Genomic DNA, 16,963 nt, shown 5'->3' on the forward strand with positions numbered 1-16,963 from the left:
CCCAACAAAATCTGAATTTTGTTTAATTTAAGACCCATAACAGATGAAGTTCTTTAAGAAACTATCATGTAATTTTGTATAGAAATGTGTACATGACACTTAGGGGGACAAACCGTGGAAGGAACAGCGCAAGCACGGTCTGCACGTGCTACCCAGTGACTGTGTTCATTCAATGACAAGATGCCCTACTCAGCAGATGTTAAACAGTTAATGTTGAATAATGTGTATGATTTCTTTAGAAGTGAAGCAGAAAGAGCAAAGCCTTTTTATGCAATTAATAAATTCTTGAAACGAGCTTGAAAAGCTCTTGGTATGTCCCCTCAGAAACTTAAAAATGTTGTTAGTCGACGAGATACAAATAGTCAGGCCAAGGAGGTAGGGAACATGTCAAAACCACGCAAGGTTGATAAATTAGACAGTTTTCAGAGGGATCAAGTCAGACATGCAATTGTTAAACTGCACTCAGAAAATAAGTACCTGTCCCTAAGAATTTTGAAGAAACACCTTGAAACTGACCATGATTTACGTGTTACAAAGTACAAACTATGGCAGCTGTTGCATACATTTGGTTACAAATACAAAAAGATAACTGGAGAAAATAGGGCTGTGTTGTGTGAACGGTCTGACATTGTTCGTCTCCGAAATCATTACTTTCGTACCATCAAGCAGAAACGTGAAGAAGGATATGAGCCCGTCTTCTTAGATGAGACATAGGTAAATGCGTCACACACAGCCAGCAGTCAGTGGGTACCCAGTGGTAACTGTAAGGAGTCTGGTAGAAAGTTACCAATGGGAAAGGGTGAAAGACTCATAGTTCTCCATGCTGGTTCTGCTAGTCAGGGTTTTCTCCCAGACTGTGACCTCGTCTTTAGAGCCAAGGCCAAAGACAACAGGGACTACCACACAGAAATGAACGGCAATGTATTTCTGGAGTGGGTGAAAGATAAATTAGTCCCTGCTTTGCCTACCAAGTCTCTCATTGTCATGGACAATGCACCGTATCATAGTGTGCAGGATCCAGAAAGCAAGACTCCAACCTCTAATAACCGTAAAGGAGACATGGTTACTTGGCTGCAACGGAAGAACATTACCTTTCCTTCTCGAGCGACGAAACCACAGCTCTATGAAATCATCAAAACTATGAAACCTGACCCAGTGTATAAAGTTGACAGTTACATCAAGGGTCTGGGTCACGCGGTCTTACGACTGCCACCTTATCACTGCGACCTGAATCCAATCGAGTTGGTATGGGGCATCGTCAAGGGTGACGTTGGACGATCGAACACAACATTCAAATTACGAGACGTTGAACAACTCGTAAAGGAATCCCTTGGTCGGGTAACAGTAGAAACATGGAGGCGTTGTGTGGCCACATTAGTTGACGAGATAGAGCCACGTTATTGGTCACGAGATGGACTACGGCCAGCAACAGTCCAACCTATAATAGTGGCAGTCGGTTCAGGCACCAGCAGTTCCGACGACGAGATCTATGGCATGAGCGAGTCAGATTGCGACTGAAATTATCATGAGACGGCCCCTCTAACGCTCTGTCATTTCCCCCTACCACAGAACGTGCAGTTCATGCGTGCTTGCGCTGTGCCTTCCACAGTTTGTCCCCCTACGTGTCATGTACACATTTCTATACAAAATTACATGATAGTTTCTTAAAGAACTTCATCCGTCATGGGTCTTAAAATAAACAAAATTCAGATTTTGTTGGGTACAGGGTATTCGTGGTCAAGTACCGTATTGATGTTTCACACACTTTTCTGGATTTTGAGTTATTTTGCAATTCGTCGTTCTCATTTGGAATCAAACGGGCTGTAATTTTAACTGCTTTTTGGGAGGTCTACGTTATGGGAGGGAACCCTCTCAGACAACTCACTTTAATGGCTACCGACTTAAAGCACGTTTATCCAAGGGAGATAACTCCCAATATGTGGCAGGTACAACATACCATAAGTGGCATTCACGCAACAGCGTAGGAAGCGTGGATCAATTGTTCTGACCATCGAGAATAAATCCTCCTAAAATACAACCCGTGTTATTTATGAACACCCCAATTCAAGTATAGGTTCTGGTTATTTTTAATATGGGGTAATGGTAATTAAAAAACTACACTTTCAAGAAAGGGTGTAGATTGCCCAGATTTATTCTGCCCAGAACAAACCGCTCGTACATTGCTATTACTCTTCCTCTTTTAAGGCAGTGGGTTAAGACGACTCACATGAATTCAGTGTCATGTGTAATGTGTGAGGAGCAAAGTCGTATGTTACCTGCCCCAGAGAGAAAGGTGTTGTCCTGGCTTGACAACAGAAAAGACAACACACCTGTGCTATTTCTGGCTCTTGTTATCACTGAATGATAACTTTTGCCAAGACAGTAATGAATGTGCATTTTAAAAGCAATACAGTTTACCGTGAATGGGTAAGAGCACTAGGGGAGAATGTAAATAAGTTAGTGCTACAGTGAGCAGTTTTTAACCATGAAATGCAAAACACACCATATAATCCTCATGAGGGAACAACGTATATAAAATAGTGTCCTAACCTTACTTTGCTCATTTTGTAACATAAAGAAGGGAAAGATCACAGTGTCCACGTTTCGTCTATGTCGGATTCAAGGAGACTGTGACTGAAGGGCCCTGTTCAACAAAGCAATCGTTGCGCTAAGATTATCGTAACTCCTATGCTTTAACTTACTTACTCAAATTAGGAATTTAACATGCGCTTTCCGACAGATGCATGTTTTGCGCACAGGCCCGCCAGGCCATTTAGTGTTTGGTCGAAAAGGGTATGTCCGAAAAGGTGAGGCAACCTAGGTGGGGCTTTTAGGGTTGCTTACTTAATTTGGAGAACAAATTTGGAATTTTGAGATATGCCATGCAAAAGGTGGAGGGTGTGTGTGGACTAAAGGGAGTTTATGTGTTTTTATAGGTTTAGAATTTTAGGGTTTATTGGCAGCTTGTTTTTTGTACTTTTATTTTTAAATGCGGCCAAGTAGGCCTGTTTTGATTAGATATATGCCTAGTGCTTTAAAGGTTTTTAAGTCATTTAGGGGGTTAAGAACCCTTGCTAGTGTCATTTGATTGTTGCAATTAAGTGTGGATTGGAGTGTTGTTCTGTGTTGCTGGTAATGTGTGCAATATAATGTTACTTGTTCAGGCGTTTCTTGCAGTGGGGGGCATTTACCAGTTTGGTGTTTTTTAATTTGGTGAAGGTGGGAGTTGAACTTAGTGTCGCCTGTTTGTAGTTTAGTTATTACTCTGTCAATTTTTTTTGGTTTTATAATGGATTTTTGTTTTTTTGAGTGGCTTTTGTAGCAGGTGTTTGAGTTTGCAATCAGATTTCTGATAGTTATTTTGCCACTTTTGGAAGATTTTTTCCTTTCTGATACTTTTAATTTCGTTTTTTGATATTGGTAGGTTGATGCTTACTTCTTCTAATTTAAGTGCTGATTTGGCTGCTTTGTCTGCGTGTTCGTTGCCAAACACTCAAACGTGGGCAGTAATCCAAACTATTTCTATGTCTTTACTTCGTTTACGTAGATTGTTGGCGCTTTTAATTATCTGTTTTATTAGTTTTGGGCGCTTTTTTGTGTTGTTGGGTTTTTTTTATCGCTGTGCAGGGCTGCTACTATCCCCATTAATTCGGCTGTGAAAATTGATTATTTGGGAGCCTATATGATTGTGTTTCTTTTTGGGGTTTGTTGATATGGATACCGAATCCTGTGCGTTTTGAGCCTGGGTCAAAGGACCCGTCTGTGTAAATGTGACACCAATTTGGCCATTTTTCGTGAATATATGCTAATGTGATTGATTTAGTGGTATTTGGATCAGTTTCTTTATTTAGTCTGGTGGAGAGAGATATGTCGATTTTGGGGGTTTGGAGTTTGGGTGTGAAGGTGTTATTTGGGGCAGTGTTTAACTGTAAATTATTTAGGTTGTGTATATTATTTAGGTAATTATACCCCTGTTTACGAAGTAAATCAGGGGTATATAGCGTTCTGTCCGTCCGTCCTTCCGAACGAGCTTTTGTACGGCCCATAACTTTTTAACCATGCACCCTAGCTTCACCAAACTTGCTACACACATTTACCACAATGAGTACTTGTGCCTTTTGCTAGTTTGAAGATTCTGAATTTTTTAATTTTTGCCGTTTTCCATGGAATCATGGTGAAACATAAATTTTGGGTAGAGTTTTTGTACGATCCATGTTTACAGTATTATGTATCCTAGCTTCAGCAAACTTGCTACATTAACCACTATGATTGTTTTTTATCTATTATAAGATTCTGAAAGTTTTCTTTTTTGCTGTTTTCATTGAAACATGATGGAATTTAGAAATTTTGATGACTGGTTTGTATAGCTAATATATTTTCCAAAATTGTCTCCACACATGTAGATCATCATAAGTATCTGTGCTTCGTGTTTGTTTGAATTTATGAATTCTTTACCATATCTGTTAAGGCTAGATTGAAATTATTAATTTATTGATTTTCTTATATGATATTGTTCCAATTTTTATGTGGTTTTATATCAACAATTTTTGGTACTTCTGATAATTCTTCTTATGTAACTCCTCAATCAAATTTTTATTTAAAGGTGTTCATGGTGATCTACTTCCTCTTAGTGAACACTGGTAACATGGGAGATTTGGGGGGTGGGGTGGGGGGGGGTGTCAATTGTCACTGGAACTCAATCTTAGTTTTTTAAACTTTGAAGTTAAAATCAGTTAGAAATATATATTATTTAGTATTTGTTGTATAACGGGGGTATGTGAGCTTTGCTCACTTCTTTCTTGTTTATTATGAGTTGAGAGATTGGTGTTAATTGAGGGTTTTTGGGAGCTAGAGCTTGGAGTCTGGGGCTATAGTTAGTTTTAAGGTTTTGTTGGGTTGAGGCCCAGTAATTTATTGTTAGCTGTTCTCAGCGTAGATCCAGGGGTATTTCACTTAGTGCCTGTAGCGACATGCGGTGTGTGCCATGCTGACTGCTTGTGATTATCTTTAGTGCTTGATATTGAATTGAGTTTAGTTTATCGCTTAATGAGGAGTTTAAGGTGTTGTATATTTGGCATAGTCTATTTTTGATCTAATTAGTGATTTGTAAAGTGATAGTAGGGTCTCCTCGGAGGCCCTCCAGATCAAACCTGTCAGGCAGCGTAGTGTGTTTAGGTCTTTAGTGCATCTATTTGTTAGGTTTTTAATTTGAGCGCCCCAGGTGAGGTGTTGATCAAAGATTAGTCCAAGGAATTTGGTTTCTTTTTGGAATTGTGTGGTTTTTTTATCCAGTTGTAGTTAAGGGGTGTTTGCGCGCATATTTCTGTGTTTGAATACTATCCCTGTGGTTTTTTCGGCATTTAGTGAGAAACCCCATTTATTTGCCCATATTTGAATTTTATTTAATGCATTTTGCAGTAACTTTTTAGCCATATTTATGCTTCTGGTGCGGACCCAGATGGCTCCATCATCCGCGTATTTGGAAGTTTGAATTTTATTGGGTATTCCCTCGAATAGGTCATTACATGCTTTAACATAGACTTACGACACTTGTAGTGCTACCCTCGCCTCGTAGAACAGGCTCCAGGACTTGATGAGGCCAGATGTGTTTGGAGAGGAGAATTATATGTTGACACCTGTGCCTCTCTTGATGTAAACACTTACGTCATCCAGGAAAACAATGCAACCAACTAGCAGCCCCAGGCTGACGTGGTGACCCTTTTAAAGAAGATTCATTGCCTGGTTATCAAAACAAAATTAAAAGGCTATTTCTAACGTTCAAGGACATTGGGCTTCATTAAAGCGCTTGTGTTGCTGCGCTGAGATACCCGTGAGTCTCTTTGCAAGCTACGAGCCAGTTATCACCAAAACTGAATCATCCAAGTCATTTTACTGTGTTTGAAAATGTGATTGCTACGTTTTCTTTCAGTGAGAACACCACGATGGAGCAGCCAGTTACCTCCCCTGGTCAAGTGACTGTGACTACATCCCAGGTAAATGTGGCATATCACAGGCATTGTGTATCATACTTCACTACATCAATTAATTTCTTACTTTTCATTATTCATTTCTTATGCTTTTGAGTGAGTGAGTGAGTTGGGTTTTACGCCGCTTTTAACAGTATTCCAGTTATATCGCAGCGTGTCAGCTTAATGTGGGAGGAAAGCCCGAAGGGATGCAGGCCTCAGACGTTTACCACTTCGGTGAAACCCACGAGCACAGGTTTGGTGCTGACAAACCTAGAAACATAATTGGGGCGAACCGGAATTCGAACCCACAATCATAGGTTTCTGGCGTGCCCTAGGGACGCAACTCTGCACAGCGAATCGCGGCGCCTTAGACGACTGGGCCACCCGTGCCCCCCTTATGCTTTTGAGGAATGTTTGCTATTTAGAATACTTGAAAAAAATAAAATACTAACTTACATACACAATTAATATTCACATATTCTTTTACATATAACTGTGAGTGAGAAATCTTTTTCCTAAAGACAATGGAAGTATTGAACCTTATGAAGATGGGAGATATCTGACCAGGAGAATGTATATTTATATGGATTTAATTGCTTTGGGCAATCTAGACCTACATATAACATGGTCTCAGTCCCAGCTCAGCATGTGTCTAGATTCATTCACAAAGTGAACCATATCCCTCCTCTGACCTGTCGAACATATATTCTTACAGAAGGAAAAGGGGCGCTTACCATGGACACAAACATGAAATATGAATTTGAAAAGAACACTGTAATGTGTTCTTGTCGCTGTTTCTGCAGACTATTTAATCTAAATATTCTCTGAAAGTAACCCTTTTTACCATTGATTCCCAAAATTTGTTGTCCCAAGGGCAGTGTTATTCATATATGTATGTTTTTATTCGTTTGTGTCCCTATTGTTCAATAATGATCGTAATCTGTAACTTAGATTGGCTCAATGTATGTGACCTTTTGTGCAATAACTGTATTGACTGGTTGATGGATGCTGTCCGCCTGTTCATCTAGCCTGTTCAAGGTGGCTACCCTATCGGCCCCCCTCCCCCAATCAACCAGACCACGGTGATAGTCCAGCAGCCCGGGACCATGATGAGGGACATGGGACCTCGAGTGTGGAGCTCCGACCTATGCTCATGTTTCGATGACATCGGCTCATGTGAGTGATATCAGTTGTAACCCTGTGTATCTTGACATCAGTGACACTTAACCTGATGATTTCAAGCCCAGAAAGTTTATACAGTTCATAGAATTATTTGTTCTTGGTCACACACAAGGGCACAATCGTTTTGAGGACCCACAAAGATCCAATTATAGCCCGTGAAGATCCAGGGTAGAATAGGTCTTCAGAAACCAATGCTAGCCTTAAAGGCGACAATGCTTGTCATAAGAGTCGATTAACGGGATCGGGTGGTCAGGCTCACTGACTTGGTTGATGCATGTATTCGTATCCCAATTGTGTGGATTGATGCTCATAATGTCAATCACAGGATTGTCTGGTCCAGACCACCATTACATAGCTGAAATATTTTTGAGTGCAGCATTAGGCGACACTTTTTTTATTTCTTGGTTTACGGATTTCAAACTCATTTCAAAAGTGAGACAGGCCAATTAAAAAAAAAAGAAAAAAAAGCCTCTCACATTTTTTTTACCTGAATTTTGTCCTAAAAAGTTAGGTAGGTATGAAAAGAAATATCCTGTCGTAATAAAAGTAAAATAACTCAATTTTTCAAGAACATTTTATTATATCCCTTGCACTCAGCTTGTGCAGGGATGACAACATAACAATATTCATGCCATGGGTGGAAATGCATGAAAGACGCTGCTATTTTGGCAGCAAATGCATGGGCAACGTTTAACTCTTTCAACACCAGCCAACCAGAAGATTACTGCTGTGACACCAAGTTCCCAGAGACTGTTGTGTGATAAATGAAACCAACATTTATCAATGAATTATCTGCTGAAATTAACATCTTTGCTACTACATGTTTGGCCATACACTATTTGAAAGGTCTAATTAATCCTATTGTTTATAAATATGAAAGTTATGTGTATTTCATTATTTAAATAATTCATGAACAACTAAATAAAGTTCGTTTTAAATAAATAATAATGTAAGCTAAAACATTCATAACGTCCAAATTTAGCGCAAATCTAACGATTTTTTCGGCAAATATAAGAATTCATCTACCTATTTGTTTTTAATTTTCATTTGTTTACGTTGAACATTATTTTAAAAAGAATTACAAATAATATCTGTCATCACCCATTTCCCGATGATGGCTGTCCGCTCACTAACATGAGGAAATACCTCGGTTTTCAAAGCTTCGTATGAATAACACATACGTCCTGCCATGTCAGTATACATTAAAAAAACTTATATTGTTTCACCGACAAAATCTGCTACAAGGTTAGCGATTAGTCAAATTTAAGCACGTGACCTAAGGCAGCTAATCAAATTACAGCAAAGATAATTTTCAGACTTTGGCGAAAGGTTTGTGTTAAATCATGTTATTCTGAACGTTTTAGCATGAAATCGCGATCTATATTAAAAATATGGAACTTTATGGATGCATAGAGCTAGGTTACAAGCTATGACAAAGATTTCTTATGCATATATTTTGGCATTAAGACATCGTGTCCGAGCCGAGAAATCCAGGCGACGAAAGCCGAGATGTCATTTGACTTACGATATGCGATCGCACGAAAAGTTGGAAATAATAACTAAGATGTCAGTTTGGCAACTTTTATAGATACATTTTTGATGATTTTATTACTTTGTAAATAAAGACGTTTCAGCCCGTGAGGACCCGTTGTCGAAGTGTGTCCGAGAATTTTATTTTCAATAACATTGCGGGAAATAGTGTCAAGTGAATATATTTTTAATCTATAGATAAAAAAATGATAAAATCAAATGGAATAGGTATTTCAGACATTGTGAAATGTGATAGATTTAATAAATGAATGATATGGCAAGTAGGTTAATATAATTATAAACTATTTTGACGTGGCTTGGACGGTTTACCGTGCGGTGTGACTTGTGGCTTTGAACGGCCAACAGTGTTGAAATACTTAAACTGGTCACCACTGCGCTTTGCGTTGACAAGCTTTGATGGTATAAAGAAGGATCCCAGCAAGAAATATCAGAGTGACTTCCCTTTGCTTTACGCTCGACGAGGAAAAGAAATCTTTTTTTGTTTGAACTTTTTGTCGAAAAGATCGGCGGTAATAAAAAAAAGGGTAATTTTCATTTTTTTTTTTTTTTAACATTTGGACTTTGAAAGAGCGGCGCATCCGTAAACCAACAAATAAAAAAAATGTCGCCTTAAGGCAACAAACAAACAAAACAAACATTTCAATTACACTAAGTCATGATTTTTTATTTGTCATTGTAGGGAAGCTTATGTACATATAGGACAAACATACCAACTTGTAACATGTAGCATAGTGTAGTCGAGCCTTAACGGTAGTGGAACCTGCTTACCTGCATCTGCTTACACTACAGGCTTGCTGGGGGCAGTGTGTCCTCTAGCCCTGGCCTGCCAGGTGTCTGGGCAGCTGGGGGAGTCCGCCTGCGTCCCATGCTGTGTACCTGGGGCACTCGTCGTCCTTAGGACCAAGCTACGAATCGAGCAGAACATACAGGTATGTCATTGGGACGACATGTTTAAATGACTGGATTAAGTGTTAAATATACTGAACAACAAAAGTTTCTGTGACATTGAATAAGATTTAATGCAAAGTTATGTTTTTACCAAATCTGAAACAATTTCGGTTTGCAACAGATATAAGACTCCTGTAAGTGTTCAAATGGTTTAATTTAATTTTTCAAACCCTAAGTTAACCTATCCTAGCTATTTAATTTGTAACTACTGACACACAAGGCGGGTCAGGGGTATTAGTGAGCCACGCTCACTTTTGCACTTGTTTAACCAAATCTGAAACAATTTCGGTTTGCAACAGATAAAAGACTCCTGTAAGTGTTCGAATGGTTTCATTTGCCATACTGACTTCAGAAAATGTGTGATTTCATTAAAAACATGAACATGCCAAAATGTCAATTTACAAATCAATAGTGTGTGTGTCCACCTTTGGTTGCGATGCAAGCAACACATCTTTATCTCATGGAATGGACCAGGCATCGCACAAAGTCCTGTGGGATATCTGTCCATATCTGCTGGAGAAAGTTTCGAAGTTCCTGGAGTGTCTGTTGAACAAATGGTTGACGTCGAAGGCGTCAGTCCATCTCATTCCACACGTGCTCGATTGGTGAGAGATCAGGGGAGCAATCCGGCCAGGGGATTACATTCACGTTGTTTTGTTGAAGAGGATCCTGAACAAGTTGAGCAATATGAGGCCAGACGTTGTCATGTTATAAGGTAATGCCTGGGCCATGACGACGCCAAAACGGTCGAACAACAGGGCGCGATGATCTCGTCACGGTAGCACTGTCCACTAAGATTTCTCTCTACCACTATCAAACGGGTCCTCTGTCTTGCTGTAATCCCATCCCATACTATAATGCTGCCGCCCCAAACCGATCATCTTCCATGACACAATGATTGACGTAACGTTCACCTCGACGTCTGTACACTCGAATCTGTCCATCGCTGTGGCTAAGGTGAAAACGAGACTCTTCAGTGAATAGAACTTGTCCCCACTGCAGACGCTGTCTGCATCACTGTAGACTTGCTTGACTGTTGTTTCCTGTCAAAATGGGACGTCTGGTGGGTCTTCTGGCGACAATCCCGGCACATCTGAGGCGACGACGTACGATTTGTGAAGATATTCAGCGCAGGCCAGGGATGCTTCTTGCAGTCACTGTTCCTGGCTGGAATCGATTTCGTAGGTGTGTTGTTCAAATCCAGTTGTCTTGTCGATCATTGGTTACTCGTAGAGTAGTATAGGTAATGATGGTTCTGCCGCAACTCCACTGGAGCTGGATTTATATACCTATACTGCTACTACAGGGGGAATTTTTTATGCAAAAATGATGATGCGATTCATAGATAGTCATAATATGTATTAAAAGAAACATCAATATTAATTAATAATGAATAAAATTTACTATAGCCCACGAGGATATTGGAAAGGTGTAGGAGCAATAAAAAAATTAACCACTGCGGCTAAGGTATCTAAAGATGTGGCCAAGGATTGGTTAAAGAAACAAGCGATGTGGCAAATATATTTACCGTCACCGCGTTATATACCGAGGAAGAAGTTTGATATTTTTACAACAAATGAAGTTCATCAGGCTGACCTCTTGTTTCTTCCCCACGATAAGGTAAGACGCAAAACGTATAAATACGCTTTAACCGTAGTGGATGTGGCTAGTTTATACAAAGAGGCTGAGCCATTAACTTCGAAAGATTCAACAGAAGTAGCTAATGCACTGAGCCGCATATATAAACGCGGACCACTAAAATGGCCTGAAATATTTCAAGTAGATCCCGGTCGCGAGTTTATGGGATCGATAACTAAACTGTTAACAAAGCGCGATGTCGAAATCAGGCGTGTTGTAAGAGACGCCCACCGTAGTCAAGCTATCGTCGAAAGATTTAACCGGACATTAGCGGCAAGTTTGTTTGGCTATCAGTATGGGATCGAAATGAAATCGGAATGATTGAGATCAACCGAATGGGTGACACGATTATCAGCGGTTGTATCAGCGCTGAATAATGAAGTAACAAGATTAATCGGGAAGAAACCATCCGATGCGATTAAAATGAAATCCGTGACTTCCGAATCTTCAGCACCGAGGAGATGCAAAGAACAAAAACTTCCGGATAGAGTAAGGGTAAGATATTTATACCAGCCCAGTGAACTCGAAGGAGGCCTACGTCACGCAACCGATCCCATATGGTCTCCTAAGACATATAACATTAGTTGATTGGTTATGAAAAAAGGAGAGCCTATTCTTTATTATCTTAAAGATGGACCGGGCAGGGCATTTGTATGAGAAGAGTTGCTCATAGTTCCCAACAATACAGTTTTACCACCATAACCATAAGCATAGGTAGTTACACCATCCTTATCAATCCATCTCTTTGTATCTAAGGGGGATAATGATGTCTTGTTCATTCTTAATCCATACATCCTATGATTGTAACTTCTTAAAGAGTTCATCTTGTGTTTAAACGTTCGACCATTGAATAATGCTTCTTTATACTGTTCGTGTTTGATATGCTTTTTTACCACATACTTCTTAACACCCTTAGCTTTTCTTATCTCTCCATTATCGGACTTCCTTATAGAATACATCTTAGGTCTTAATCCTACATACTCCGCTATAGGAGTCCCAGCACATTCATCCTTCATCTTACCTAATCCCTTTTTATTTACTGCGTTGTGCAGTGGATTAACTTTTGGGTAATCGCTCGTGTCTAATTTTTCTGCCATATCTTTATACACATCCTCGGTTTGCATTTCCATCAACAAAGAATCTGTGTCGGTATAAAGCACCACGCATCTATCGCAGTATTGTTTCTTAAGTTCGTTGTAATAAAAGTCATACATTAAGTGTTTTGACAAGTCGAGAATACTCATACCGACATACACTGGTCTGTTGAATTTTATATTACTCTTTTGCATATGCAACGCGGCTAAGTCGTTATCGAATATCTTGCTTCTGTTAAAAGCCGGACTGGCTATAAGTTTCCTGAGTCTTTCTTCCTCATTAGATCTGACTAATTTAACATCAACACGCTTCCTTAGATTCTCCATAGTTTTACCAAACACAGAGTGATTCATGAGCTTATATAGATTCTTTTCGAAATCGCTGGTAGCTATCTTTCTTAAATCTGTGTTCAACCTTATATAGGGCTCCTGTAGTGCATGTGCTAGCTAGTGGCACCTCCTGATTTTGGATCACACTTTGGAGAATGTTAGCCCACTCAGCCTGTAGTGCATGTGCTACCTGGTGTTGGTTGTTGGGTTTGTTGTTTAACAATATTCCAGCTATATGATGGTGGACTGAAAATATTCGAGTCTGGACCAGACAATCAAAAAATTGACATCATGAGCATCTTCATATAATGGATATCATCCACATCGATATCATCGACCCACTCAAAACCACCCGTGGGTAAAAGTTGACTCATAGACCATCCGTACAAATTGTTGGCGTCGAGATATAATATATGCGTGTTGGGTTTACTCGGATCATATCCTTTCACTAATTTATTATTAGCCTTAGAATACCTTTTCGCTACCATCGATATACCACATCTTAATCCTTTCTCAATAAACAAGTGCATATCGTAATCTGTGAGTAATTTTAGTTCTACGCCAGTCTTCTTCAACAATGCATCCCACGATAGTCCGGGACTGGAATAGTACCATGCAGGGTCCAAACCGTATTGTTTTAAACATGTCTTTCTAAATATCTTGAATATATCGGCGAGTAACAGTACATCGGTTTTTAAGTACAGATCGTAATAATCACCTAAATTCTAACAACCTAATTTATCACACACCGTCAGAGCGTGTTCATAATCGGCATCAGTTATTTTAGATTCTGTTAAGTTACTATAGAATGATTCAAGAGGTGGTAATTTAGTTTTGTCGAATCTAGACCAATCATCCATATATTCGTAAGGATATACACCTTTTCTCAACAACAAATGACGCGTTAACCTATCGGTATATTGATTTGTTATTGCAAAGTCATCGGGATTGTTCGCATTAGCTAAATTGTCCAGGGAAGATAACAGAAACTGTACGGAGTCTATGAATCTAAGTCCATTACTTTGCTTTATTCTGGCTTTCCCATCCTTGTCCGTATAATGTATAGTTTTAGTCAATGAGAATGATATATATTTTTCCATATTATTAGGAATACATGTTAAGCCACCGTCGGTCTTTGAGATAGCTTGCATGATGAGATGAGAATCGTATCCTCTAAGATTATGAAACACAACAGGGATGGGTATTGTTTGAGAATTCATTTTTAGTTTCAAGTTACACTCGTTATGCGCGGCTCCCCGATTATTACCCGTGACGTGGCAATGATATCTTACAGAATCCCCATCCAAGGGTTTATTACAAACATGACAACTCCTTGACTTCTTATGAGCCCTCCAATCATCCCTCGTCATCCACATTGGTTTCTTACGCGATAATTTTTCCCAGATTATTCTCTCTTCATTTTGTAGATATTCTAGGAACTTTCCCGCTGCATCGGGACCTCTGTAAATCACGGGCGGGTTTGTTTTACCATCATACCTTACAAGTATATATCCAAACCCACAAGGAATATGTTCTTGAGTTTTGTACGTAAAACTACTATCTTGATTATTATCTTGATTATTTTCTATAGGTTTGATAAGCGCTTCGAAGTCGGCGTAATTTACGTACAGTACTGGCATTTGATCGCAATAATGTTCAAATTTTATTATATTTTTCCCCTCTTTAGGCATATCGATCCTGATAGCATTCTGTCCAACACCTCTGCTGTCTTCTTTTTGCACTTCTAATAGATCTTGTCTGCTGTACCCATGTAGGCATCTTTCACAGAAATATTTCTTTCTCGCATGTTTTGTTTGATCATATAATAGTCTGCTTAAACTTTTTATCCACGTATAATGATATTTACCATCTTTTTCGATTAGAAATGAATTGATTCCGGGAATATGTTCTGGGGCTGAGCTTATCCTGTGTACAACAATTCCTTTAGAAGAATGTCCGAAAACATTTATAGCTAAATTATTTTGCTTTTCCACCTATCAATTTGTGATATTGGTGTAGGTTCATTTATACCATCAAAGTTGAGTCCATCGTTTTGTGGATAGCTCGAAGGTCTATTTGCAATTTTAGAATCTACGGGGAACAATGCAGATCTTATCATCATTCTTAATCAGTCATTGGATTTATTTTTTACATTAATTATGGCTTTTTTCTTTTTATAATACGGAGGTAAATCTATATAAGATCCACCTTTGAAGGGCATATAATTTGCTATATCTAAATATAAACTATCGATTTTATCCACACCCCAACCCGAACCTCTATTTAACAACGCCGGCGGATGTGGGTACAAATTTTAATTCTTGTTGTTTTTTCAACGTCATCTTTTTTTTTATCATTATCTAGTAAAGCGATCAATTCAGCTTTTCTCATTCCAGAAAAACCTCTCAGCCCACTGTTTTTTGCTTGAGCTTTGAGTTCTCTAACAGTCTGGAGTTTGTTGTATTCCAAACCAAGTAAAGCGATCAATTCAGCTTTTCTCATTCGAGAATATCCATGTAGACCACATTGTTTTGCTAAAGCCTTCAACTCTCTCACAAAAACCATTGTGGTTTAATGGTATATGCAAAATGAGTCAAATCTCTAATTGGTTGTTTTTCATATATCTAAATACGTATTCTCCCCAACCTATTCTTTTCACTGATGTAATCTCTCTTCCTAGCATAAATAATCTGGTTCCTGACCCTATCAGCACTGTGTTTCTTACATAAACTATAACGACCTTTGACCCCTATCCTACATACAGTACATGTATAATTTACATTTCCCCGCCTGATGTAATAAGAGTGGATACCACAGTAAATACCAACAGAACGTCGGTGTCATTGAGTCGGCTTCCCAATGAGTGTAAATCTGCACAGATTCATGGTTATACATCTATCATATCATTTGTCTAAATGCAAATCACATCTCCACTGCTGATTTATTGATTAGCAGTCAGAGTGACTCGCTCGCCCGCTCTCCCGCCCTAACTAGGTCATGGTTTATGTGTAGTTATTGTGTAGCTAAAAATAGCGATGACTGATAAGCCAAACATGATGAATATGACCTCCCGTTTTTTTGTTCCTCTGACGGTGTATAAAACTGACTTATTGTTGGTTTTGGCATTGGGTCAAGTTTTTTCCCATAAACGAGGAAGTATTTGTGCATGGCAGATTCAACATCCTTAAACGTTTGAATTGAATGTCCCTGTCTACGCATTTCTTCATTAATAAAATCTGATCTCTCCATTCTGCGCCTGGCCCATTGTGACTGGGCTGCTTCGAGTTGTTCTAATGCTTTATTATTTTGTTTACTCTCCGAACCTCTCAAAATAGAAAATAAAAAATTACTACCCGAAAAAGCTAGAGCATTAACAATAGCTCCACCGACCATCATCGCAATTGTGGCCATGTTTATATGAATATTATATATTCAAATGTTTAATTACTTCATTATATCTTCTGGGATAAGCCCTTTTTTGATGAGTATATCTTTTGTAGCCATAGCAAATCCAATATCGAGAATCATCATACCGATATCATAACCATTAAAATCTAGCCTGGGAGGTGAGGTGTGGCTTTAGTAACCATTTTAGCCATACGGGCATAACCAATGGCCAAGCCGCTGACCACCGCTGAATGATATGTTGCGTTTACCAACATTTTGCCGTCTGTAACTGGAGTAGTCATGCTTTATATAGCATTATATGGGGGCTGACCTCTAATTGAACCTGTTGTGACATCGGGGGTGACGTTTTCTCTTCTCTGGTCTTATAAAACAACCATGCCACCGCTATAGCAACAACTCCTACTAGTGCCCATGTTTTAATCGGATCAATATTTGAATTATGCATTAGTTTTGCTTTCCTCTCCAGCCCGCCCTTTCTTCTGGCTGCGATTTCTTTTTTAGGTTCTTTTGAGTCACACTGACTTCCTCATTCACAATCTGTTGTGATTGTATTTCCTCATTCGCAATCTGTTGTGATTGTGCAATCGGGGTTATTTCCTTGTTCACTTGTTGTGGTGTCACTTGTTGAGTCTCCAATATTATTAAGTGGGGATGTATGTTTAAATTGACAATACCTAGCCATTATTAAAGCTGTGGTGAGTGGAGCTGAGAACATTCCGTATCTATGATAAAACTCACAGCTTACTGAGCTTATAGCGTGTTCGATGAATGGGTCTTTCTCGAGAGATTCGCATAAATACATGCGATGTTCTGCCGAGATAGGAAGAAAGGTACTAGCTTTGA

At 39.1% G+C, this 16,963-nt stretch overlaps 1 protein-coding gene across 1 annotated transcript in view; it reads left to right on the top strand.

The window, feature by feature from the left end:
• Positions 1–16,963, top strand: part of LOC139478260 (cornifelin homolog A-like) — a 58,358-nt gene that overhangs the window by 23,848 nt on the left and 17,547 nt on the right. The window contains exons 2-4 of the mRNA XM_071260676.1: positions 5,930–5,993; positions 6,998–7,145; positions 9,492–9,631. Of these exons, the coding sequence (XP_071116777.1) occupies positions 5,943–5,993; positions 6,998–7,145; positions 9,492–9,631 (339 nt within the window). The 5' untranslated portion in view covers positions 5,930–5,942. The remainder of the gene's footprint in view (positions 1–5,929; positions 5,994–6,997; positions 7,146–9,491; positions 9,632–16,963) is intronic.

This window comes from Haliotis cracherodii, unplaced genomic scaffold (assembly GCF_022045235.1).
Source record: "Haliotis cracherodii isolate W230 unplaced genomic scaffold, xgHalCrac1.p SCAF_1, whole genome shotgun sequence".
Taxonomy (NCBI): Eukaryota; Metazoa; Mollusca; class Gastropoda; order Lepetellida; family Haliotidae; genus Haliotis; species Haliotis cracherodii.